The sequence below is a fragment of the Saccopteryx bilineata genome, chromosome 3, assembly GCF_036850765.1.
Source record: "Saccopteryx bilineata isolate mSacBil1 chromosome 3, mSacBil1_pri_phased_curated, whole genome shotgun sequence".
Taxonomy (NCBI): domain Eukaryota; kingdom Metazoa; phylum Chordata; class Mammalia; order Chiroptera; family Emballonuridae; genus Saccopteryx; species Saccopteryx bilineata.
The window spans coordinates 250,664,739-250,690,042 of NC_089492.1; the positions used below are offsets into that span (position 1 = coordinate 250,664,739).

At 36.1% G+C, this 25,304-nt stretch overlaps 1 protein-coding gene and 1 pseudogene across 1 annotated transcript in view; one reads left to right on the forward strand and one right to left on the reverse strand.

The window, feature by feature from the left end:
• The window catches only part of C3H1orf185 (chromosome 3 C1orf185 homolog), a 45,245-nt gene extending 42,428 nt beyond the window's left edge, over positions 1–2,817 (reverse strand). The window contains exons 1-2 of the mRNA XM_066266549.1: positions 2,805–2,817; positions 1,682–1,787 (exon numbers count right to left, since the gene is read on the reverse strand). Of these exons, the coding sequence (XP_066122646.1) occupies positions 1,682–1,787; positions 2,805–2,817 (119 nt within the window). The remainder of the gene's footprint in view (positions 1–1,681; positions 1,788–2,804) is intronic.
• Positions 2,818–14,169: 11,352 nt separating this feature from the next.
• On the forward strand, positions 14,170–14,922 carry LOC136329061 (large ribosomal subunit protein eL8-like; annotated as a pseudogene).
• Positions 14,923–25,304: the final 10,382 nt, after the last annotated feature.

Genomic DNA, 25,304 nt, shown 5'->3' on the forward strand with positions numbered 1-25,304 from the left:
AGAATGGCTGTCATTAAATCAACAAACAACAAGGGCTGGTGAGGATGTGGAGAAAAGGGAACCCTCATGCACTGTTTGATGGAATGTAGATTGGTGCAGCCACTACAGAAAGTAGAATGGAGTTACCTCAAAAAATTAAAAATGGTACTGCCTTATGACCCACCAATTCCTCTTCTGGGAATTTATCTGAAAAAATCCAGAACACTAATTTAAAAGAATTTGTGCATCCCTATGTTCACTGCAGCATTATTTATAATAGTCAAGATTTGGAAACAGCCCACTTGCCCATCAGTGGATGAGTGGATAAAAAATCTGTGGTACATTTACACAATGGAATACTATTTGGTCGTAAAAAAAGAAGGAAATCTTACCCTTTATGACAGCATGGATGAACTTAGAGAATATTATGCTAAGTGAAATAAGTCGGTCAGAGAAAGACAAGTACAATATGATATCACATATATGTGGAATCTAATAAATAAACTAAACTAAACTAACAAACAAAATAGAAACAGACTTATAGATACAGAGAACAGACTGACAGCTGTCAGAGGGGAGGAATGTTGAGTGGAATGGGAGAAAAAGTTGAAGGGATTAAGCAACAAAAAAACCCCAACAACATATAGGCACAGACAACAGTACGGTGATTACCAGAGGGAAAGGGTAGTGGGGGGAGGGCAAAGAGGGTAAGGGGGAATAAATGTTGATGGAAGGCCACTTGAACACACAATGCAATATACAAATGGTGTATTTAAAATTGTACACCTAAAACCTATATAATTTTATTAACTAATGCCACTCAATAAATTAAAATAAAACCCACCAAATTTTAGGGTTCAAAGGAGCTGAGGTGTCTGGCAAAAGACTACAGCTCTTTTCTTAAGTATCTCCTGAAGAAAGGGAGTCCTCTTATCAAATATGTTTTTAACTTCTATTAGTAATGAAAAAAAAAGTTTAAATTTCTAACCTTATATTTCAAATGTATATCTTCTACAGAATACAATAGATCTCATATTTCTTTCTCTTTTTTTTTGTTTTTTATTTTATTTTATTTCTATTTATTCATTTTGGAGAGGAGAGGAAGAGACAGAGGGGAGAGGAGAGACAGAAGGGGGGAAGAGCTGGAAGCATCAACTCCCATATGTGCCTTGACCAGGCAAGCCCAGGGTTTCGAACTGGTAACCTCAGCATTTCCAGGTCAACACTTTATCCACTGTGCCAGCACAGGTCAGGCTAGATCTCATATTTCTTAATGCATGAAGATAGCTATTATACTATTTGAACAATGATGCTACTAGGATGTCTCTTTTCAAGCTATTTTATTGATTGATTGATTGATTTTTGGAGAGAGGGGAGAAACAGATAGAGTGAGAAAGAGTGAGTGAAGCAGGAAGCATCTACTCATAGTAGTTGCTTCCTGTATGTGCCTTAACCAGGCAAGCCCAGGGTTTCCAACCTGGGAGGGACCTCAGCATTTCAGGTCAACACTTTATCCACAGAGCCATCACAGGTCAGGCTTTTCGGGCTATTTTAAACATGTAGAGCTTTCCCTCCCAATCGAAGGGTCTATAAACAAACCTCAAATTACAGAACCAATACTATTTTAGTTATTTTGATTTTATACCATTAGAAGAAGTCTTCATAATTTTTTTTTAAAGTAAAATATTCTGATAAAACTTACCTTCGTTTGCAAATCAGGAACCACAAAGCTGATGCCAAAGCAAAGAAACCAATCCCCAAAGTAACAGTACCAGCAGCCAGAACATTGGTTAAGTGATTATAAACATCTATACAAATAAATTATAAAAGATTATTTTATGCATGTATCTTTAATCTCTAGGTAAATTTAAATGGTATAATATTTCAAATGATATTACATAAGGTAGTGTTAAGATATTAAATAGGAAATTGGGTACCAAATGCATACAAGTTGTGTTTGGAGAAGAAATGAGGAGAATGAGTCTATAAACAAAACATAAACTTAACACTACAATGTTTCATTTCTTTAGAAAATTAAAGATATGAAGTTTATATGACCAAAAATATTTATTTAGTAGGAAACACGGGTGTTTTTTATTATTTGTCCTTCTGTTTTTATTTTCATTCTTATTTTCTCAAATAATTAAAAAATATGAAAATCATATGATCTCAATTGATAAAAAGAGAAAAAGAAACATGTATAAGGAAAATAATCAACATTAGTTATCCCTGGGGTAAGAGCTTATAGTTATAATTTTGCACTCCAGACTTTTCTGTATATTTGAATTTTCCACCATGAGTATATTAGAACTGTTAGGAAAAAAATTTTTGAAACTTCATCTGTAATTCCTGACTCCTTTACTTGGATACTATAGATCTCCTTGTAGCATCTCTATGGTTATTATTGTGTTTATAGCCCACTCAGTTTTCTCCTGAAGATCTTAGTCCTTCTTTTCATATTATTTTTTAAAATTCTTCATTAGGGAAGAAAATAGGTTTGATTAGTACACCTTTCCTGTCCCTGATTTAAATGAGTCATTTACATCTCAGGGGAATTCCAATGAGGTATAAAGAATCTGAAAGTTTCCAAACCACTTTACCAAGAGAAAGATAAATTACATATTTGCTAAATACCTTCCAAAAGTCGCCTTTCACTCTAAATCATCTGTAAAATGAAAAGCCTTGACTCTGAGATCATTAAGATCTCCTCTCACTTTCGAAGATTTAGCTAATATATATTATAAAGAAACATAATATACAAAAGTAGTATTTTTACTTTCTCGACTCTGCCCTTAAGTATCCTATCTAAAGTAATGACTCTTCACTTTCAACAGTCATTCTACCATATCACCTGTTTCTTTGTTTTTATTGATTACCATGATAAATAATCTTCTTTACTTATTGGTTTATTGTCTGTTGTTTCTTTTCCTTTATAAGAAGATAAGTCCTTTTTTTCACTATGGATATTCTCAGAGTTTAAATTAATGACTGGTTACTCAAGAAATAATTAAACAGTCAATGAGTGAATGATAGGCACTGTGCTAGATGTCAGCATTACAAACATGAATAATAAAAGCATGTTGGGAGGATGACGTCAGAGTAATGGCGGAGTAGGAAGCGATACCGATAAATCTCCCCCAAAACTCAACAAGATCTTCAACCAGAAACAGAAAAACCTATACTTGGAGCTTCCAGATTCTTCGCAATACACCCAAAGGTATGATTGAGTGAAAAATTGGCTAAATATATAACCAAACCCCGAAGGAAATAGGGAGTAAGAAATGCTCCGCCTTCCTCACTAACCTAAACAGGGCGGCTTTCTCTGGTAACTGTGAATATAGAAACTGAGGCAGGCAAAGGGGGTGAATAGATCCAGGCTGCCGCAGCAAAAACGGCCGAACCAGGCTGTGGCTCAGAGATCCAAGCCGAGGAAAATCTGATCCTGTGGCAACCCGGGCAATACAAGCTAACACTCGCGCCAAACCCAAACAAAGAAAGACAAGCGGAGCGGCCATTTTACCCGGTCTCCTGGTCGGTGCGCAGTTAGTGGGCGAGAATTTCTTCCTAGGCCCCGAGAGTGGGTGCCCGTGTTGCCCCACGGAGAGGCAGGGTCAGAGGCCTTTCTGTGGGCTGAGGGCAGAGTCTCTGGGCAGCCCCAGCGCCCTGGGAAAGCCACGCACGGGAGGGAGTGAGAACTAATCCCAACAGTGGAGATTTTCCGTGCTGGAGGCTATTTCACTCAGAGGGAACCGCGGCTGGCCTCATATCCTGGTTTGCGCGCGCAGATAAGGAGTGAGCGATTCCTCCGAGTGCCTCGGCAGTGCGCGCCCGTGTTATCGCACAGAGGGGCAGAGTCAGGGGCCTTTGTGTGGGCCAAAGCGGAATCTCGGGACGCCCCAGCGCCTTGCAAAAGCTGCACACGGGGACGGAGCGAGACTCAATTCCAACGCTGCAACTTTTCCCTGCGGTTGGGGGTTTCACTCAGAGCGTGAGACTGCTGGCCGGATATCCTGGTTGCAGACAGTGAGTGAGAGTTTCCTCCAAGCGCCCCGGAAGTGGGCGCCCGCTTGTGTTACCGGATAGAGTGGCAGAGCCAGAGGTCTTCGAGTGGGCGGAAAGCCCGCCTGATTATGCTAGCAGCTCTGACTGACTGAGCCTTACCCAGAGCCCTGTGCTGAGTGGAAATAGAGTGGGGAGTTGCCAGCAATTTGAGCCTCTTACTATCCAGGCAGAGGCAGCAGCAACCCCATACCTGGACTATCAGGCTACTAATTGAGGAAGGAAAGACTAGGAGAAAGGCTCCAGGAACACGGACTCTCTCACTGTCGGAGCCTATAAATGCTAATGAGCCTCGACTCCCAACGAGAATAAAGCACAATACATGACATTGCCATAGAGACTTATCAACTGCAAACCTCTACCTGAGCGTGCCAAAGGGGCAGAACCCGGGGTACAGAGTCATCGACCAGGAAGAGGGAGAGAAAAGAAAAAGCAAGAAGATAACCTCTCAAAATCAAGAATAATCTGCAGACTTTATAACCTATCCCATTTTATTATATTTGTTCGTTTGTTTCTCTTATCTTCATTCTTGAGACTTTTTTTTCCTCCTCCAATTTGGCCGATTAACTCTCTGCCGGTCTTACTCTCTCCTCTCCTGGAACTACACTACCCATAAGTGTTACATCTCCCATTATCTTTTCTCTTCTCTTCCTTTCTCTCTATGAGGGTTGCACTCCAAAACCCTTAACTCTCTCTCTCTCTCTCTCCTTTCTTTTTTCTTCTTTTAGTGGTTCCCTCTTTTTTTCTCTCTCTCTCTTTCTTTTCTCCTTCTATATTAGTTTCTTCCTTTCTCCTTTACATCTCCTCTCATTCAAACCTCAATAACAAACAAATTATCTTATCTGGGACTCAAACCTATGTTTGTGGCATTTTGGGGGGTTTTTACTTCACCTTTTTAACTCACTAGCAGTGCTCCCATCCCTGGCTCTCCATATTATCTAGTTCTTGTTCCACTAAATACAATAGTAAGTTTTTAATTTGTCCCCCCATTTTTCCATTTTCCTCTTATTCCTCTCATCATAACTCTTAGAAAACCAACACCTAAAAGCAAATCATTTTATTCTTGACCCAAATTTTTTCCTTATTTGCTTTTTGTGGGCCCATACGCTCTTTTTTTTTTTTTTTTTTTTCCTTTTTTTTTTTTTTTTTTTTTTTTCTTTCTCTCTTTTTTGCCCCTTTATTACTTTTCCCCAATTCAGGCCCTCCATCACAGGCATTGTTTGTTATAACTCACAATCCACCACAAGATTTTCTCAAGAAAGAGGGGAGAGGAGAGGAGAGGAAAAAAAGAGGGGGGGAATAATTTCCTTTTTTAAAAAATTTTTATTTTATTTTATTTTTCTTTATTTCATTATTAATTTTTTTTAAAAAAAACAACTCTTTTCGATTTGTTATTTTTTTATTTTTTTTAACTTTTTATTCTTTATTAAATCTCATTAATACTATCAACAAAACCACCCTCAGATGCCATTAAGGAAGAGAAAATCGAATATCATGGATACAAAAGAAAGAGAGGTAACACAGCTAGATGAGGAAAAATCTATGGAGAAAAAATTTAATATATTGGAAACCTTGGAGCTAAATGACAGAGAATTCAAGATAGAAATCCTAAAAATCCTCCGAGATATACAAGAAAACACAGAAAGGCAATATAGGGAGCTCAGAAAACAACTCCATGAACACAAAGAATATATGTCCAAGGAAATTGAAACTATAAAAACAAATCAAACAGAGATGAAAAACTCAATTCACGAGCTGAAAAACGAAGTAACAAGCTTAGCTAATAGAACAGGTCAGATAGAAGAGAGGATTAGTGAAATAGAAGACAAGCAACTTAAGGCACAACAGAGAGAAGAAGAAAGAGACTCAAAAATTAAAAAAAATGAGATAGCCCTACAAGAATTATCTGACTCCATCAAAAAGAATAACATAAGAATAATAGGTATATCAGAGGGAGAAGAGAGAGAAAATGGAATGGAGAACATACTCAAACAAATAATTGATGAGAACTTCCCAAGCCTGTGGAAAGAACTAAAGCCTCAAGTTCAAGATGCAAACAGAACTCCAAGTTTTCTTAACCCCAACAAACCTACTCCAAGGCATACATAATGAAATTGACACAAACCAACAGCAAAGAAAAAATTCTCAAGGCAGCCAGGGAAAAGAAGAATACAACATATAAAGGAAGGCCCATTAGATTATCATCAGATTTCTCAGCAGAAACTCTACAAGCTAGAAGAGAGTGGACCCCAATATTTAAAGTCCTGAAAGAGAGGAACTTTCAGCCACAAATACTATACCCATCAAAGCTATCCTTCAAATACGAAGAAGAAATAAAAACATTCACAGATACAGAAAAGATGAGGGAATTTATCATCAGAAAACCCCCACTCCAGGAATTACTAAAGGGGGTTCTCCAATCAGATACAAAGAACAAAAAAAAACAGAGCCACAAGTAAAAGCTCCAAGAAGAACACAATAAAACCAAATTTAAACTGTGACAACAACAAAAAGAAAGAGGGGGAGAAGACGGAGATTAACAGTAGCAAAGGACGATGGAGTGCAAAAGTACTCACAAAATAGTTCGCTACAATGAACAGGGTAGGGACCCTTTTCATTACTCAAAGGTAACCACCATTGAAAAAACCACCACAGAAGCACATGAGATAAAAAAGATAGCAACAGAGGAAAGATGTATGGAATACAACCAAATAAAAACAAAAGATAGAAAAACGAAAGAGAAGGATCAAACAAGACACAAAACTAACAGAAAGCAAGATATAAAATGGCAATAGGGAACTCACAAGTGTCAATAATTACACTAAATGTAAATGGATTAAACTCACCAATAAAAAGGCACAGAGTAGCAGAATGGATTAAAAAAGAAAATCCAACTGTATGCTGCCTACAGGAAACTCATCTAAGTAACAAGGATAAAAACAAATTCAAAGTGAAAGGCTGGAAAACAATACTCCAAGCAAATAACATCCAAAAAAAAGCAGGTGTAGCAATACTCATATCGGATAATGCTGACTACAAGACAGGAAAAGTACTTAGAGACAAAAATGGCCATTTCATAATGGCTAAGGGGACACTGAATCAAGAAGACATAACAATTCTTAATATATATGCACCAAACCAAGGAGCACCAAAATATATAAGACAGCTACTTATTGATCTTAAAACAAAAACTGACAAAAATACAATCATACTTGGAGACCTCAATACACCGCTGATGGCTCTAGATCGGTCATCCAAACAGAGAATCAACAAAGACATAGTGGCCTTAAACAAAACACTAGAGCACCTGGATATGATAGACATCTACAGGACATTTCATCCCAAAGTGACTGAGTATACATTTTTCTCCAGTGTACATGGATCATTCTCAAGAATTGACCATATGTTGGGCCACAAAAACAATATCAGCAAATTCAGAAAAATTGAAGTTGTACCAAGCATATTTTCTGATCATAAAGCCTTGAAACTAGAATTCAACTGCAAAAAAGAGGAAAAAAATCCCACAAAAATGTGGAAACTAAACAACATAGTTTTAAAAAATGAATGGGTCAAAGAAGAAATAAGTGCAGAGATCAAAAGATATATACAGACTAATGAAAATGACAATACGACATATCAGAATCTATGGGATGCAGCAAAAGCAGTGATAAGAGGGAAGTTCATATCGCTTCAGGCATATATGAACAAACAAGAGAGAGCCCAAGTGAACCACTTAACTTCCCACCTTAAGGAACTAGAAAAAGAAGAACAAAGCCAACCCAAAACCAGCCGAAGAAAGGAGATAATAAAAATCAGAGCAGAAATAAATGAACTAGAGAACAGAAAAACTATAGAAAAAATTAATAGAACAAGGAGCTGGTTCTTTGAAAAGATCAACAAAATTGACAAACCCTTGGCAAGACTTACCAAGGAAAAAAGAGAAAGAACTCATATAAACAAAATCCAAAATGAAAGAGGAGAAATCACCACGGACACCGTAGATATACAAAGAATTATTGTAGAATACTATGAAAAACTTTATGCCACTAAATTCAACAACCTAGAAGAAATGGATAAATTCCTAGAACAATACAACCTTCCTAGACTGAGTCAAGAAGAAGCAGAAAGCCTAAACAGACCTATCAGTAGAGAAGAAATAGAAAAAACCATTAAAAACCTCCCCAAAAATAAAAGTCCAGGCCCTGACGGCTATACCAGCGAATTTTATCAAACATTCAAAGAAGACTTGGTTCCTATTCTACTCAAAGTCTTCCAAAAAATTGAAGAAGAAGCAATACTTCCAAACACATTTTATGAGGCCAACATGACCCTCATACCAAAACCAGGCAAGGATGGCACAAAAAAAGAAAACTACAGACCAATATCTCTAATGAATACAGATGCTAAAATACTAAACAAAATACTAGCAAATCGAATACAACAACATATTAAAAAAATAATACATCATGATCAAGTGGGATTCATCCCAGAATCTCAAGGATGGTTCAACATACGTAAAACGGTTAATGTAATACACCATATCAACAAAACAAAGAACAAAAACCACATGATCTTATCAATAGACGCAGAAAAGGCTTTCGATAAAATACAACACAATTTTATGTTTAAGACTCTCAACAAAATGGGTATAGAAGGAAAATATCTCAACATGATAAAGGCCATATATGATAAACCATCAGCTAACATCATATTAAATGGCACTAAACTGAAGGCTTTCCCCCTTAAATCAGGAACAAGACAGGGTTGTCCACTCTCTCCACTCTTATTTAATGTGGTACTAGAGGTTCTAGCCAGAGCAATCAGACAAGACAAAGAAATAAAAGGCATCCATATCGGAAAAGAAGAAGTAAAGGTATCACTTTTTGCAGATGATATGATCCTATACATCGAAAACCCCAAAGAATCCACAAAAAGACTACTAGAAACAACAAGCCAATACAGTAAGGTCGCAGGATACAAAATTAACATACAGAAGTCAATAGCCTTTCTATATGCCAACAATGAAACAACTGAGAAGGAACTCAAAAGAATAATCCCCTTCACAATTGCAACAAAAAAAATAAAATACTTAGGAATAAACATAACAAAGAATGTAAAGGACTTATATAATGAAAACTATAAGCCATTGTTAAGGGAAATCGAAAAAGATATAATGAGATGGAAGAATATACCTTGTTCTTGGCTAGGAAGAATAAATATAATCAAGATGGCTATATTACCCAAAGCAATATACAAATTTAATGCAATTCCCATCAAAATTCCAATGATGTTTTTTAAAGAAATAGAGCAAAAAATCATCAGATTTATATGGAACTATAAAAAACCCCGAATAGCCAAAGCAATCCTAAAGAAAAAGAATGAAGCTGGGGGCATAACAATACCTGACTTCAAACTCTATTATAGGGCCACGACAATCAAAACAGCATGGTATTGGCAGAAAAATAGACACTCAGACCAATGGAACAGAATAGAAAGTCCAGAAATAAAACCACATATATATAGTCAAATAATTTTTGATAAAGGGGCCAACAACACACAATGGAGAAAAGAAAGCCTCTTCAATAAATGGTGCTGGGAAAACTGGAAAGCCACATGCAAAAGAATGAAACTGGACTACAGTCTCTCCCCCTGTACAAAAATTAACTCAAAATGGATCAAGGATCTAAACATAAGACCTGAAACAATTAAGTACATAGAAGAAGACATAGGTACTCAACTCATGGACCTGGGTTTTAAAGAGCATTTTATGAATCTGACTCCAATGGCAAGAGAAGTGAAGGCAAAAATTAATGAATGGGACTACATCAGACTAAGAAGTTTTTGCTCAGCAAGGGAAACTGATAACAAAATAAACAGAAAGCCAACTAAATGGGAAATGATATTTTCAAACAACAGCTCAGATAAGGGCCTAATATCCAAAATATACAAAGAACTCATAAAACTCAACAACAAACAAACAAACAATCCAATAAAAAAATGGGAAGAGGATATGAATAGACACTTCTCCCAGGAAGAAATACAAATGGCCAACAGATATATGAAAAGATGCTCATCTTCTTTAGCTATTAGAGAAATGCAAATCAAAACGGCAATGAGATACCACCTCACACCTGTTCGATTAGCTGTTATTAGCAAGTCAGGTAATAGCAAATGTTGGAGAGGCTGTGGAGAAAAAGGAACCCTCATACACTGTTGGTGGGAATGTAAAGTAGTACAACCATTATGGAAGAAAGTATGGTGGTTCCTCAAAAAACTGAAAATAGAACTACCTTATGACCCAGCAATCCCTCTACTGGGTATATATCCCCAAAACTCAGAAACATTGATACGTAAAGACACATGCAGCCCCATGTTTATTGCAGCATTGTTCACAGTGGCCAGGACATGGAAACAACCAAAAAGCCCATCAATAGATGACTGGATAAAGAAGATGTGGCACATATACACTATGGAATACTACTCAGCCATAAGAAATGATGACATCGGAACATTTACAGCAAAATGGTGGGATCTTGATAACATGATACGAAGCAAAATAAGTAAATCAGAAAAAAACAGGAACTGTATTATTCCATACGTAGGTGGGACATAATAGTGAAACTAAGAGACATTGATAAGAGTGTGGTGGTTACGGGGGGGAGGGGGGAATGGGAGAGGGATAGGGGGTGGGAGGGGCACAAAGAAAACAAGATAGAAGGTGACAGAGGACAATCTGACTTTGGGTGGTGGGTATGCAACATAATTGAACGACAAGATAACCTGGACTTGTTATCTTTGAATATATGTATCCTGATTTATTGATGTCACCCCATTAAAAAAATAAAATTATAAAAAAAAAAAAAAGCATGTTGTTTAGTTATGTAAAAAAGAATAATCGTAATTAAAAAGTATTATAAGGGAAGAAATAAGTACAAAATATAGACACAGAAAGAGGTATTAAGAGATAGGAGAAAGATAAAAAAAAAAGGCTCCACAGTTTAGTAAAACATTGTTTGAGAACTTTCTGTTGTTGAACCCTTGCCAAGAATTGGCTAGACAAAGATAACCCATAATCATAGAGTTTAAATCTGGAAAAGACAGGACATTTAAACTGATATATTTATTAAAATAGTCTAAGTTCTATGATAATGACCTCTTGACAGTGTTAAGACAACAGAAACAATTTGACCAGTGCAGGAACAGTCTCCTAATGGTAACACCTGAGCTAAATCTTACAGAATGAATAAGAGAGAGCTAGCTAAATAGATTGTCTTAAATCAGGTCATGACTCTTCTTTCTTAAAATAAAGAAAGCAAAAAACAAAAAGCAAAACCCTCTCTCTTTACCCACACCCTCTCCAGCTTAATTGATCTTTTTCTTACCATTTACAGCTAAACTTCTTAAAATGAAATTTTCTACTTTTCACAACTTCTATTTCCAAGGTCATTAAATAACTTAAGTGACACAAAATCAAAAGGTCACTATTATTGACCATTCTCTCTCTCTTGTCTTAGCATTAGTAAACTAAATTCAACGCTATACCTCCCTATTCTCTGTCTATACCTTTATTACCTTTGTAAGTCTCTCTTTCCCTGCCCATATATCCTTTAACATATATATATATGTAGAAATAAAGATATATCCTTTATCTATACCTAGATAGGTATGGTAAAGGATGTATGAATGATATAGATATATAAAAATTACAAATAAATAGAGATAGATCTAAATGTTACATATATACACATATATTTGTATTTATATCTTATCCAGAATTACTGCATATCTGTACCATGAGTGTTTTCAGATTATTTTTTGCAATTATACCAGAAATACAAATCATGTTTTATTTTTGAGTATTCACAAGTTACCTATTTATTATACTCTTAGGGTTTTTCCAGATTTCAGTTTCAGGTTTACTCCAATTCAACAAACATCTATTCAACACCAAATATGTGTGAGATACTGATTGAGGCAGCAAGTGAAGGATAAAAATCTATTTAAATAAGAATGAATCCTTGCCCCGATGTTTAAAAGACTGCAGTGAAATATAGGCAGGGCTCATATGCAACCAATATAAAAACTTGACCATACTGATTGTTTCTAGTTGGTGTCTGCTTTGGATGAATACCAGACTTAGTCGATGTGTAAACTTGGAAAAGTTAATTACTATGTTGATTGGATTTTAATGTACTTATTTGAAAAATGGGAGTCATACTATTTATCTCATAGAATTAGAATAAGGAATAAACAAGATAATGTTGCAAGGAATTAAGAACATAATAAAGGAGAAGACATATCAAACTTAGCATGTATAAATAAGGCTATAAAGCAAGACTAAAGACATTTTACAGAATCATTACTGACCCTGGCCAATTGGCTCAGTGGTTGAGCATCGGCCTGGTGTGTGAATATCCTGGGTCTGATTCCCGGTCAGGGCACATGGGAGAAGCAATCATCTGTTTCTCCCTCCTCCCCCCCTCTATCTCTCTCTCTCCCTCTCCTGCAGCCATGGCTCAATTGGAGCAAGTTGGCCCTGAGCACTGAGGATGGCTCTGTGGCCTCTGCCTCGGGCACTAAGAAGAGCTCAGTTGCTGAGCAATGGAGCAATGCCCCAGATGGGCAGAGCATTGCTCCCTAATGGGCTTGCCGGTTGGATACCAGTCCGGACACATGCGAGAACCTATCTCTGCCTCCCCTCCTCTTGCTGAATAAAAAAACAAAAACAAACAAACAAACAAAAAAACAAAAATAAAGGGATCATTATTACACATACCACATTGTCTGAAAATAACGTAATTAATTTTGAAAACAATAACCTAATATATACTCTAAAGTTCCCATACTTGTAGAAATTTAAAATTACACTGCAAATAACTCATGCATTAAAGCAGAAATCAATGGAAATACATAAAATGAACCAATAATGAAAGCACTCTGTAAATGCAGTAACAAAGCTGGAGCCAAATTCAAGGGAAATGTATGGCATATATACATATATTACATGCATATATTAGGAAAGGAATATGAAAAATAATGAGCTTAGCATTCAAATTACAAGTTGAAAAGGACCAGCAAAATAAGCCCAAATAATGTAAAGGAAAAAAATAAAGAACATAAATTAACAAAATTAAGATTTTTAAATTAACAAATTAAGATTTTTGGTAAAGACAAATAAGACGACAAATCTCTACTAAGATTAATCAAATGTAACAGATGGCATAAGTAAACAATATTAAAAATGAATGACTATACAGTTTTAGCAAAGATTAGAATAAGAAAATTCTTTCAACAAATTTATGCTGTTTTAAAAATTATACTAAGTTATATATACCTAAAAAATGAATTACAAAAAGTGACTCAAGAAGTAATAGAAAACCTAAATGAACATGTATCCATTAAATTGAATCAGCATTTACAAAATTAACCCCAAAGTAAAAAGCAGGCCCAAATAACTTTATAATTTCTACTGTATACCCATGATTCAAGTATTTCTTATCTTATACAAGGTCTTCCAGAAAATAGAGGTTGCTGACTGTTTGTCCAAATACATTTTCTTTTTCTTCCCAGGCAAAAAGCTAGACTACATGTTCCAGCCTCCCATACCATTAGGTGAAGCCATGTGACTGAGCTCTAACCAATGGAATTGGAGTGGATGTGATGTCATAAAAAGCTCCCAAGCATCTTTCTCTGTGTTCTTTCTCCTTTAGGCTTAACTGGGATGGAGATGATACCCAGGGAAGTTTGGAAGCCATGTGTCCTAATGAATCTAATTGACACTCAACTCAAATAAAATGAAAACATATCAGAATTTGTGGGATGCCACCAAAGCAGTACTTAGGGAAAAAACAAATCAATACCAAAAAACTGCAGTATTAGAAAAAATGTGTGAAAATTCTTCAAAACTAGAACAATTAAAAAACAAGGAAACAAAAACCTAGAACAAGTAGAGCAAACTAAATGGAAGAAAAATACTGAAAACTAAGGTGAAAATCAGTGAAATAGAAAACAAAAACAATAAAGAAAAGCAGTAAAATCAACAGTTGGTTCTTCGAGATCTGTAAAATTAAAAATGTTCTAGCGAGACTGATCAATAAAAAGAAAAAAGGGTCTCCCCTCCTGCCGTCCAAGATGCCAAAAGGAAAGACAGTTAAGGGGGGAAAGGTGACACCAGCCCTTGCTGTCATGAAGCAGGAAGAAAAGAAGATAGTAAATCCCCTGTTTGAGAAAAGGCCCAAGAATCTGGCATTAAGAGACCTCACTCACTTTGTCAAATGGCTCAGCTACATTTGTCCTCAGAGGCAAAGGACTATTCTTTCTACGTCTGTGAAAGAGCTTCCTGCGATTAACCATGTTCACCTAGACCTTGGTCTGCCAAACAGACCAAGCCTCAAAGGCTTAAGCTGGCCCACCAGTACAAATGAGAGACACAGCAAGAGAAGACTCAGAAATTGTTGACGGGCTGAGGAATAAAAGCTGCTGGCAAAGGGGATGTCCCTACCAAGAGGCCACCTGTCCTAGCAGGGATTAACAATGTCCCCACGTTGGCAAAGAAGAAGTCTCAGCTGGTAGTGATCTCACATGATGTGTATCCCATTGAGCTGCTTGTCCTTCTGCCCACCCTGTGCCATAGGTGGGGTTTTCCTACTGCTTTTCAAGCGGAAAGCCAGGCTGAGGTGTCTCGTCCACAGAAAGATCTGTACCACCATTGCCTTCACACACATTAAGTTGAAAGACAAAAGAGCTCTGGCTAAGCTGATGCAAGCTATCTGGATCAATTACAATGGCAGATATAATGAAATCTGCTGCCACTAGGGAGGAAATGTCTTGAGTCCAAAGTTGGTAACTCATACTTCCTAGCTGGAAAAGGCAAAGGCTAAATAACTGACCACTCTCCTGGGATACATGTACACTGTTGAGCTTTCTGTACATAAAAGTAGTAAAAATTCTCCTTTAAAAAAGGGAAAAAACTACCAATATCAGAAATTAGAGAGAGACATTATTATAGATTCTACAGATCATAAAAGGATAGTTAGGCAATATTATGAATACTTTTATACTAAATTTAACAACTTACATGAAATGGAAATATTTCTTGAAAGATATAAATTTCCAGCCCTGGACAGTTGGCTCAGTGGTAGAGCATGGGTCCGGGGTGTAGATGTTCCAGGTTTGATCCCTAGTTAAGGCACATATGAGAAACAGCCATCTGCTTCTCCTCCTCTCCCCCTTCTTTCCTTCTTCCCCTCCTACAGCCAGTGGTTCAATTGGTTTAAGTGTCAGCCCCAGATGGGGGTTGCCAGGTGGATCCTAGTTGGGGTACAAGCGGGAGTCTGTCTCACTATCTACCCTCTTCTCACTTAAAAAATAAATAAAATATAAGATAATAAAAAATGCATAAATTTCCAAAACTTATTCAAGAAGAAATAGCTAATATGATATAGACTCATATCCATTGAAGAAATTGAAATTGTAGTTAAAATTCTTACTATAAAGAAAATTCAATGTTCAGGTTGCTTCACTAGTAAATTCTACCAAACATTCAAGGATTAGTATTAAATAAGAATTATTATTACTAATTCTACACTAACACTTCCAAAAATTTGAATATAAGAGAACATCTTTTTCATTCTATGGGGCCAGCATTATTCTGATACCAAAACCAGACAAGAACAACAGCGAAAGTAAGAGTAAGAGAAAGAGAGGAAATTATAAATTAAACATAAATGCAAAATGCATCTATGTTATGCATCATGAAAAGATACAAAAATTCTAAACAATATTTTAGCAAGTAAATGCATCATATTAAAAGGGCAATGCCTCATGACCAAGTGGAGTTTATCCTAAGAATATGGGGTTGATTTACCATTTTAAAACCAATCAAAGAAATACACTATATTAACAAGTTTGGAAAAAATCCACATAATCAATATGTATCTATGTCAATAGACATAAAATTTTTTATAAGATGCAATATTTATTCTTTTTAAAAAATTTTTATTTAGACAATTAATTTTAATGGTGTGACATTGCTCAATTAGAGTACATAGATTCAGAGAAAACATCTCCAGGTCATTTTGACATTTGATTAGGTTGTATACCCATCACCCAAAGTCAAATTGCCTTCCATCTCTTTTTATTTGGTTTTCTTTATGCCCCTACCTCCTCCCCACCCCTTCCCTGTCATCCCTTCCCCTCCCCCTGGTAACAACTGCACTCTAATCTATGTCCATGAGTCTCAATTTTGTGTCCCACCTATGTATGGAATCATACAGTTCTTAGTTTTTTCTGATTTACTTATTTAACCAGTATAATGTTATCAAGGTCCATCCATGTTGTCGTAAATGACCCTATGTCATCATTTCTTATGGCTGAGTAGTATTCCATTGTATATATGTACCACATCTTCTTTATCCAATCCTCTATTGAAGGGCTTTTTGGTTGTTTCCATGTCTTGGCCACCATGAACAATGCTGCAATGAACATGGGGCTGCGTGTGTCTTTACATACCAATGTTTTTGAGTTTTGGGGGTATATTCCCAGTAGAGGGATTGCTGGATCACATGGTAGTTCTATTAATTTTTTGAGGAACCACTGTACTATCTTCCATAATGGTTGTACTATTTTACATTCCCACCAACAGCGTATGAGGGTTCCTTTTTCTCCACAGCCTCTCCAACACTTGTTATTACCTGTCTTCTTGATAATAGCTAATCTAACAGGTGTGAGGTGGTATCTCATTGTAGTTTTGATTTGCATTTCTCTAATAGCTAGTGAAGATGAGCATCTTTTCATATATCTATTGGCAATTTGTATTTTTCTTCCTGGGAGAAGTGTCTGTTCATGTCCTCTTCCCATTTTTTATTGAATTGTTTGCTTGTTTGTTGTTGAATTTTGTGAGTTCTTTGTATATTTTGGATATTAGGCCCTTATCTGAGCTGATGTTTGAAAATATATCATCTCCCATTTAGTTGGCTGTTTGTTTTGTTGTCAGTTTCTTTTGCTGTGGAAAAACTTCTTAGTCTGATGTAGTCCCATTCATTTATCTTTGCCTTCACTTCCCTTGCCTTTGGAGTCAAATTCATAAAATATTCTTTATGGCCAAGGTCCATGAGTTTAGTACCTATGTTTTCTTCTATGTAATTTATTGTTTCAGATCTTATATTTAGGTCTTTGATCCATTTTGAATTAATTTTGATACAAGGAGACAAACTGTAGTCGAGTTTTATTCTTTCGCACTTGGCTCTCCAGTTTTCCCAGCACCATTTATTGAAGAGGATTTCTTTTCTCCATTGTGTTTTTGGTTCCCTTATCAAAGATGATTTGACCATATATATGTGGTTTTATTTCTGGACTCTCTATTCTGTTCCATTGGTCTGAGTGTCTATTTTTCTGCCAACCATGCTGTTTTAGTTATTGTGGCTCTATAACATAATTTGAAGTCAGGTATTGTAATGCCCAGCTTCGTTCTTTTTCCTTAGGATTGCTTTGGCTATTCAGGTTTTTTTATAGTTCCATATAAACCTGATGATTTCTTGTTCCATTTCTTTAAAAACTGACATTGAAATTTGATGGAAATTGCATTAAATTTGTATATTGCTTTGGGTAATATGGTAATTTTAACTATATTTATTTTTCCTATCCAAGAACAAGGAATATTTTTCCATTTCACTGTATCTTTTTTTATTTCCCTTAACAATGCATTGTAGTTTTCATTATATAGGTCCTTTACATTCTTTGTTATGTTTATTCCTAGGTATTTTATTTTTTTGGTTGCAACTGGAAAAGAAATTATTTTTTTTTAGTTCATTTTCTGAAGTTTCACTGTTGGCATATAAGAAGGCAGTAGACTTCTGAATATTAATTTTGTATCGTGCGATCTTATTGTACTGGTTTATTGTTTCTAATAGTCTTTTTGTGGAGTCTTTGGGGTTTTCGATGTACCGGATCATATCATCTGCAAAAAGTGAAACTTTTACTTCTTCTTTCCCACTATGAATGCCTTTTATTTCTTTCTCTTGTCTGATTGCTCTGGCTAGAACTTCCAGCACTACATTGAATAAGGGTGAAGAGAGTGGGCAGCCTTGTCTTGTTCCTGATTTTAGAGAAAAAGTTTTCTGTTTTTTGCCATTTAATATGATGTTAGCTGATGGTTTGTCATAAGTGGCCTTTATTATGTTGAGATATTTTCCTTATATACCCATTTTGTTGAGTGTTTTAAACATAAACTGATGTATTTTATCGAATGCCTTTTCTGCTTCTATTGATAGGGTATTATGGTTTTGTTCTTTGTTTTGTTGATATGGTGTATTATGTTAACTGTTTTAGGTATGTTGAGCCATCCTTGTGATTCCAGGATGAATCCCACTTAATCATGATGAATTATTTTTTTAATCTGTTGTTGTATTTGATTTACTAGTATTTTGTTTAGGATTTTAGCATCTGTATTCATTAGAGATATTGGTCTGTAGTTTTCTTTTTTGTGTTGTCCTTGCCAGGTTTTGGTATAACCATTATGTTCGCCTCATAAAATATGTTTGGAAGTATTGCTTCTTCTTCAATTTTTTGGAAGACTTTGAGTAGAATAGGAATCAAGTCTTCTTTGAATGTTTGATAGAATTCACTAGTATAGCCATCTGGCCCTGGGTTTTTATTTTTTGGGAGGTTTTTGATAGTTCCTTCTATTTCCTCCATGCTTATGGGTCTGTTTAGGCTATTTCTTTGTGACTCATTCTAGGAAGATTGTATTGTTCTATGAATTTATCCATTTCTTCTAGATTGTTGAATTTGGTGGCATATTGTTTTTCATAGTATTCTATGATAATCCTTTGCATATATCTATGATATCTGTGGTGATTTCTCCTTTTTCATTTTGGATTTTGTTTATATGAGTCCTTTCTCTTTTTTCCTTAGTGAGTCTTGCCAAGAGTTTATCAATTTTGTTGATCTTTTCAAAGAATCAGATCTTTGTTGTATTATTTTTTCTATACTTTTTCTGTTCTCTATTTCATTTATTTCTCTAATTTTTATTATTTTCTTTCTTCTGCTGGTTTTGAGTAGCTTTTGTTTTTATTTTTCTAGTTCCTTAAAATGTGATGTTAAATTGTTTCCTTGGGCTTTCTCTTGTTTGTTCATATAAGCCTGTAGTGATATGAACTTCCCTCTTATTACTGCTTTTGCTGCATCCCAGAGATTCTGATATATTGTATTGTCATTTTTCTTTGTCTGTATATATCTTTTGATCTTTGCTTTTATTTCTTCTCTGACCCACTCATTTTTTAGAAGTATGTTGTTTAATTTTCACAGTTTTGTGGGTTTACTTCTTTTTTGAAGTTGAATTCTAGTTTCAAAGCTTTGTGGGCAGAGAATATTATGCTTGGTATAATTTCAATCTTTCTGAATTTGTTGATGTTAGTTTTGTGGCCCAACATATGGTCAATTCTTGAGAATATTTCATGTATACTGAAAAAAAATGTGTACCCTGGCATTTTGGATGAAATGTCCTGTAGATGTCTATCATATCCAATTGTTCTAGTGTTTCGTTTAAGGCCAATATTTCTTTATTGATTTTCTGTTTGGATGAACAATCTAGAGCCATCAGCGGTGTATTGAGGTTTCCAAGTATAATTGTATTTTTGTCGGTTTTCTATTTTTAGGTCAGGTAGTAGATGTCCTATATATTTTGTTGCTCCTTGGTTGGTACATATATATTAAGAAGTGTTATATCTTCTTGATTCAATGTCCCCTTTATCATTATGAAATGACCAATTTGTCTCAGCAAAGGTAAGACAACAATTACCTTTGCTGTCTTGTAGTCAGCATTATTAGATATGAGTATGGCTACACCTGCTTTTCTTTGGATATTGTTGGCTTGGAGAATTGTTTTCCAACCTTTCACTTTGAATTTGTTTTTATCCTTGCAGCTTAGATGGTTTTTTAAATTATATTTTATTTTAATTTATTGGGTTTACATAGATTCCTGTGTCCGCCTGAATACCTACCCCCACCCCCTTGTTCCCCACCACATCCCCCTTGCCCTCCTCCCCACAACACTTTTCTGCTTTCATCCCTTCCTACCATCCCCTTTCCCTCTGTCCGCCTGCCCTCTGGACCCTTTGATCCTGCCTCTGTCTCTATTCCGTTTCTCAGTTCATATTGTTCATTGAATTCCTCAAATGAGTGAGGTCATATGGTATTTTTATTTCTCTGCCTGGCTTATTTCACTTAACATAATAGTTTCCAGGTCCATCCATGTTGTCGCAAAAAGTAAGATTTCCTTCTTTTTCTTGGCCCCATAGTATCCATTGTGTATATGTACCATTGCTTTTTAATCCACTCGTCCACTGACGGACACTTGGGCTGTTTCCAGATCTTGGCTATTGTACACAATGCTGCCATAAACATGGCGGTGCATTTCTCCTTTTGAATCAGTGATGTGGTGTTCTTGGAATATGTTCCTAAAAGTGGGATAGTTGGGTCAAAAAGTAGTTCCATTTTTAATTTTTTGAGGAATCTCCATACTGTTTTCCACAATGGCTGCACCAGTCTGCATTCCCACCAGCAATGCAGGAGGGTTCCCTTTTCTCCACATTCTTGCCAGCACTTACAATGTGTTGTTTTGTTAATGAGAGCCATTCTGACTGGTGTGAGGTGATATCCCATTGTGGTTTTAATTTGCATTTCCCTAATGATTAGTGATGTTGAGCATTTTTTCATCTGCCTATTGACCTATGCCTTCTTTGTAGAAGTGTCTGTTCATTTCTTTTGCCCATTTTTTAGTTTGATATAGTCCCATTTGTTCATCCTGTCCTTTATTTCCCTTGCCTGTGGAGATAAATCAGCAAATATATTGCTGTGAGTGATGTCAGAGAGCTTATTGCCTATGTTTTCCTCTAGGATGTTTATGGTTTCACGACTTACATTTAAGTCTTTTATCCATTTTGAGTTTACTTTTGTGAATGGTGTAAGTTAGTGGTCTAGTTTCATTTTTTTGCAGGTAGCTGTCCAATTTTTCCAACACCATTTGGGTTTTTTTTCATTTTTTTTTTCTTTTTACAGAGACAGAGAGAGAGTCAGAGAGAGGGAAAGATAGGGATAGACAGGAATGGAGAGAGATGAGAAGCATCAATCATTAGTTTTTCGTTGTGACACCTTAGTTGTTCACTGATTGCTTTCTCATATGTGCCTTGATCGCAGGCCTTCAGCAGACCGAGTAATTTCTTGCTCAAGCCAGTGCCCTTGGGTCCAACCTGGTGAGCTTTTGCTCAAACCAGATTATCCCGCACTCAAGCTGGCAACCTCGGGGTCTCAAACCTGGGTCTTCTACATCCTAGTTTGGTGCTCTATTCACTTTGCCACCACCTGGTCAGGCCGTACACCTTTTTTTTTTTACAGGGACACAGAGAGAGTCAGATAGAGGGATAGATAGGGACAAACAGACAGGAATGGAGAGAGATGAAAAGCATCAATCATCAGTTTTTCGTTGCGACACCGTAGTTGTTCATTGATTGCTTTCTCATATGTGCCATGACCGCGAGCCTTCAGCAGACTGAGTAACCCCCCGCTAGAGCCAGTGACCTTGGGTCCATGCTAGTGAGCTTTCTGCTCAAGCCAGATGAACCCACGCTCAAGCTGGCAACCCTGGGGTCTCGAACCTGGGTCCTTCTGCATCCCAGTCCGACGCTCTATCCACTGCGCCATCGCCTGGTCAGGCCCTACACCATTTGTTAAAGAGACTGTCTTTATTCCATTGTATGCTATCACCACCTTTGTCAAATATCAATTGTCTATAAAGGTGCAGGTTTATTTCTGGGTTCTCTGTTCTGTTTCATTGATATACATGCCTGTTCTTATGCCAGTACCAAGCTGTTTTGAATACAATGGCCTTGTAGTATAACTTGATATCAGGAAATGTAATACCACCCACTTTATTCTTCCTTTTCAAGATTGCTAAGGCTATTCGTGTTCTATTTTGGCTTCTTATGAATTTTTGGAATATTTGTTCTATATCTTTGAAGTATGTCATTGGTGTTTTAATAGGAATTGCATTAAATTTATAAATTGTTTTGGGTAATATGGAGATTTTAATGATGTTTGTTCTTCCTAACCATGAATATGGCATATGCTTCCACTTGTTTGTATCTTCCTTGATTTCTTTTATCAATGTTTTATAATTTTCCGAGTACAAGTCTTTAACCTCCTTGGTTAAATTTACTCTTAGGTACTTTATTTTGTTGTTGTTGTTGCAATAGTGAAGGGGGTTGTTTTCTTAATTTCTCTTTCAGACAGTTCATTGTTGGTGTATAAAAATGCCTCTGATTTCTGAATATTAATTTTATACCCTGCCACCTTGCTGAATTCATTTATCAGGTTCAGTAGTTTTTTGACTGAGACTTTAGGGTTTTCCATGTACAGTATCAAATCAACAGCAAATAATGATAGTGCTTCTTTTCCAATTTGGCTACATTTTATTTCTTCTTCTTATCTGGTTGCTGTGGCTAGGACTTCCAGAATTATGTTGAATAAGAGTGGTGAAAGGGGGCACCCCTGCTTTGTTCCTGATCTTAAGGGCATTGCTTTTAACTTTTGTCCATTAAGTATAATGTTGGCTGTGGGTCTGTCATAGATGGCTTTTATCATGTTGTGGTATGTTCCCTGTATTCCCACTTTGCTGAGAGTTTTTATCATAAATGAGTGCTGGATTTTATCAAATGCTTTTTCTGCATCTATTGATATTATCATATGATTTTTCTCCTTCCTTTTGTTTTTTTAATGAATCACATTGATTGATTTGAGAATATTGTATCAGTTTTGCCTCCCCGAAATAAATTCCACTTGATCCTGATGTATGATTTTTTTTATGTATTGTTGGATCTGGTTTGCTAATATTTTGTTGAGAATTTTTGCATCTAAATTCATCAGGGATATTGGACTATAGTTTTCTTTCTTTGTGTTGTCTTTGCCTGGTTTTGGAATCAGAATTATGTTTGCCTCATAAAAGGAGCTTGCAAGTTTTCCTTCCTCTTGAATTTTTTGAAATAGCTTGAGAAAAATAGGAGTTCTTCTTTGAATATTTGGTAGAATTTGCTTGTAAAGCCATCTAGCCCTGGGTTTTGTTTGTTGGGAGATTTTTGATAACTGTTTCAATCTCATTTGTTGTAATCGGTCTAATTAGATTTTCTAATTCTTTCAGATTGATTTTTGAAAGATTATATATAGATATTTCAAGGAATTTGTCCATTTCACCTAGGTTGTCTAATTTTTTTGGTGTACAGTTCTTTATAGTATTTTCTTACAATCCTTTGTATTTCTGCTGTGTCAGTTGCTACTTCACTCTCATTTCTAATTTTATTTATTTGAGTCCTCTCTCTTTTTTTGTTGGTGAGTCTGGCTAAGGATTCATCGATCTTGTTTACCTTTTCAAAGAACCAGCTTTTGGTTTCATTGATCCTCTATTTTTTTTTAGTCTCCATACCATTTATTTTTGCTCTGATCTTTACTATTTCCTTTCTTCTACTTCCTCCGGGCTTTACTTGCTGTTCTTTTTTTATTTCTTTTAATTACAGGGTTAAATTGTTTATTTGAGATTTTTCTACCTTCTTGAGGTATGCCTGTAATGCTATGTACTTCCCAATCAGGACTGCTTTTGCTGTGTCCCATAGATTTTGCATTGTTTGCTCATTTTCATTTGTTTCAAGAAAATTTTTGATTTTCCTTAATTTCATTGTTGACCCATTTGTTATTTAATAACATGCTGTTTAGTTTCCAAGTGTTTGCGTGTTTTTCAGTTTTTCTATTGTAATTGATTTCTAGTTTCATGCCATTGTGGTCAGAGAAGATGCTTGATATGAATTCAATCTTCTTAAATTTGTTGAGACTTGTTTTATGCCCTAATATGTGGTCTATCCTAGAGAATGTACTGTGAGCACTTGAAAAGAATTTATATTCTGCTGCTTTAGGGTTTACGGTTCTAAAGATATCTATTAAATCCAGTTGATCTAGTGTGTCCCTTAAGTTGGCTGTTCCTTTTTTTTTTTTTTTTTTTTTTTTTTTTTTTTAGAGACAGAGAGAGTCAGAGAGAGAAGGACAGACAGATGGGAATGGAGAGAGATGAGAAGCATCAATCACTAGTTTTTTATTGCGACACCTTAGTTGTTCATTGATTGCTTTCTCATATGTGCCTTGCCTGTGGGTCTTCAGCCGACCGAGTAACCCCTTGCTCGAGCCAGAGACCTTGGATCCAAGCTCGTGAGCTTTGCTCAAACCAGATAAGCCCACACTCAAGCTGGCGACCTCAGGGTCTTGAACCTGGTTCTTCCACATCCCAGTCCAATGCTCTATCCACTCCACCACTGCCTGGTAAGGCTCGGCTGTTTCTTTATTAATTTTATTTCTTGAGGATCTATCCAGTGATGTTTGTGGGTTATTAAAATCCCTTATTATTATAGTACTGCTTTTAGTCCCACCATTTATGTCTACCAAAATCTGCTTTATATATTTAGGTGCTCCTATATTAGGTGCATATATATTTATAATGGTTATCTCTTCCTGTTGGATTGTTCCCTTTATCATTATGTAATGACCTTCTTTATCCCTTACTATAGTCTTTATTTTAAAGTCTATTTTGTCAGATATAAGTATTGCTACCCCAGCTTTTTTTTCATTTCCATTTGCATGAAATATTTTTCCATCCTTTTACATTCAGTCTATGTGTATCTTTTGTTTTTAGGTGGGTCTCTTGTAGACAGTATATGTATGGGTCCTGTTTTCTTATCCATTTAGCTACCTAATGTCTTTTTTTTTTTTTGTATTTTTCTGAAGTTGTAAATGAGGAGGCAGTCAGACGGACCTCCGCATGCGCCTGACCGGGATCCACCTGGCATGCCCACCAGGGAGCGATGCTCTGCCCATCTGGGGCATTGCTCTGTTGTGACCAGAGACATTCTAGCACCTGAGGAGCCTCAGCTGTGGGAGGGGAAGAGAGACCTAATGTCTTTTGATTGGAGCATTTAATCCATTTACATTTAAGGTTATTATTGATATATAGTAGTTTATTGCCATATTTTTCTTTAAATCTACATTCTTCTTTTACTAGATTCTCCCCTCCCCCACTTTGTTCTGTCTACAGCAGGCCCCTTAACATTTCTTGCAGCATTCGTTTGGTTATGATGAATTCCTTGAGGTTTTTTTTGTTTTGTCTGGGAAGCTTTTTATTTCTCCTTAAATCTTAAATTATAGCCTTGCTGGATAAAGATGTCTTGGTTGTA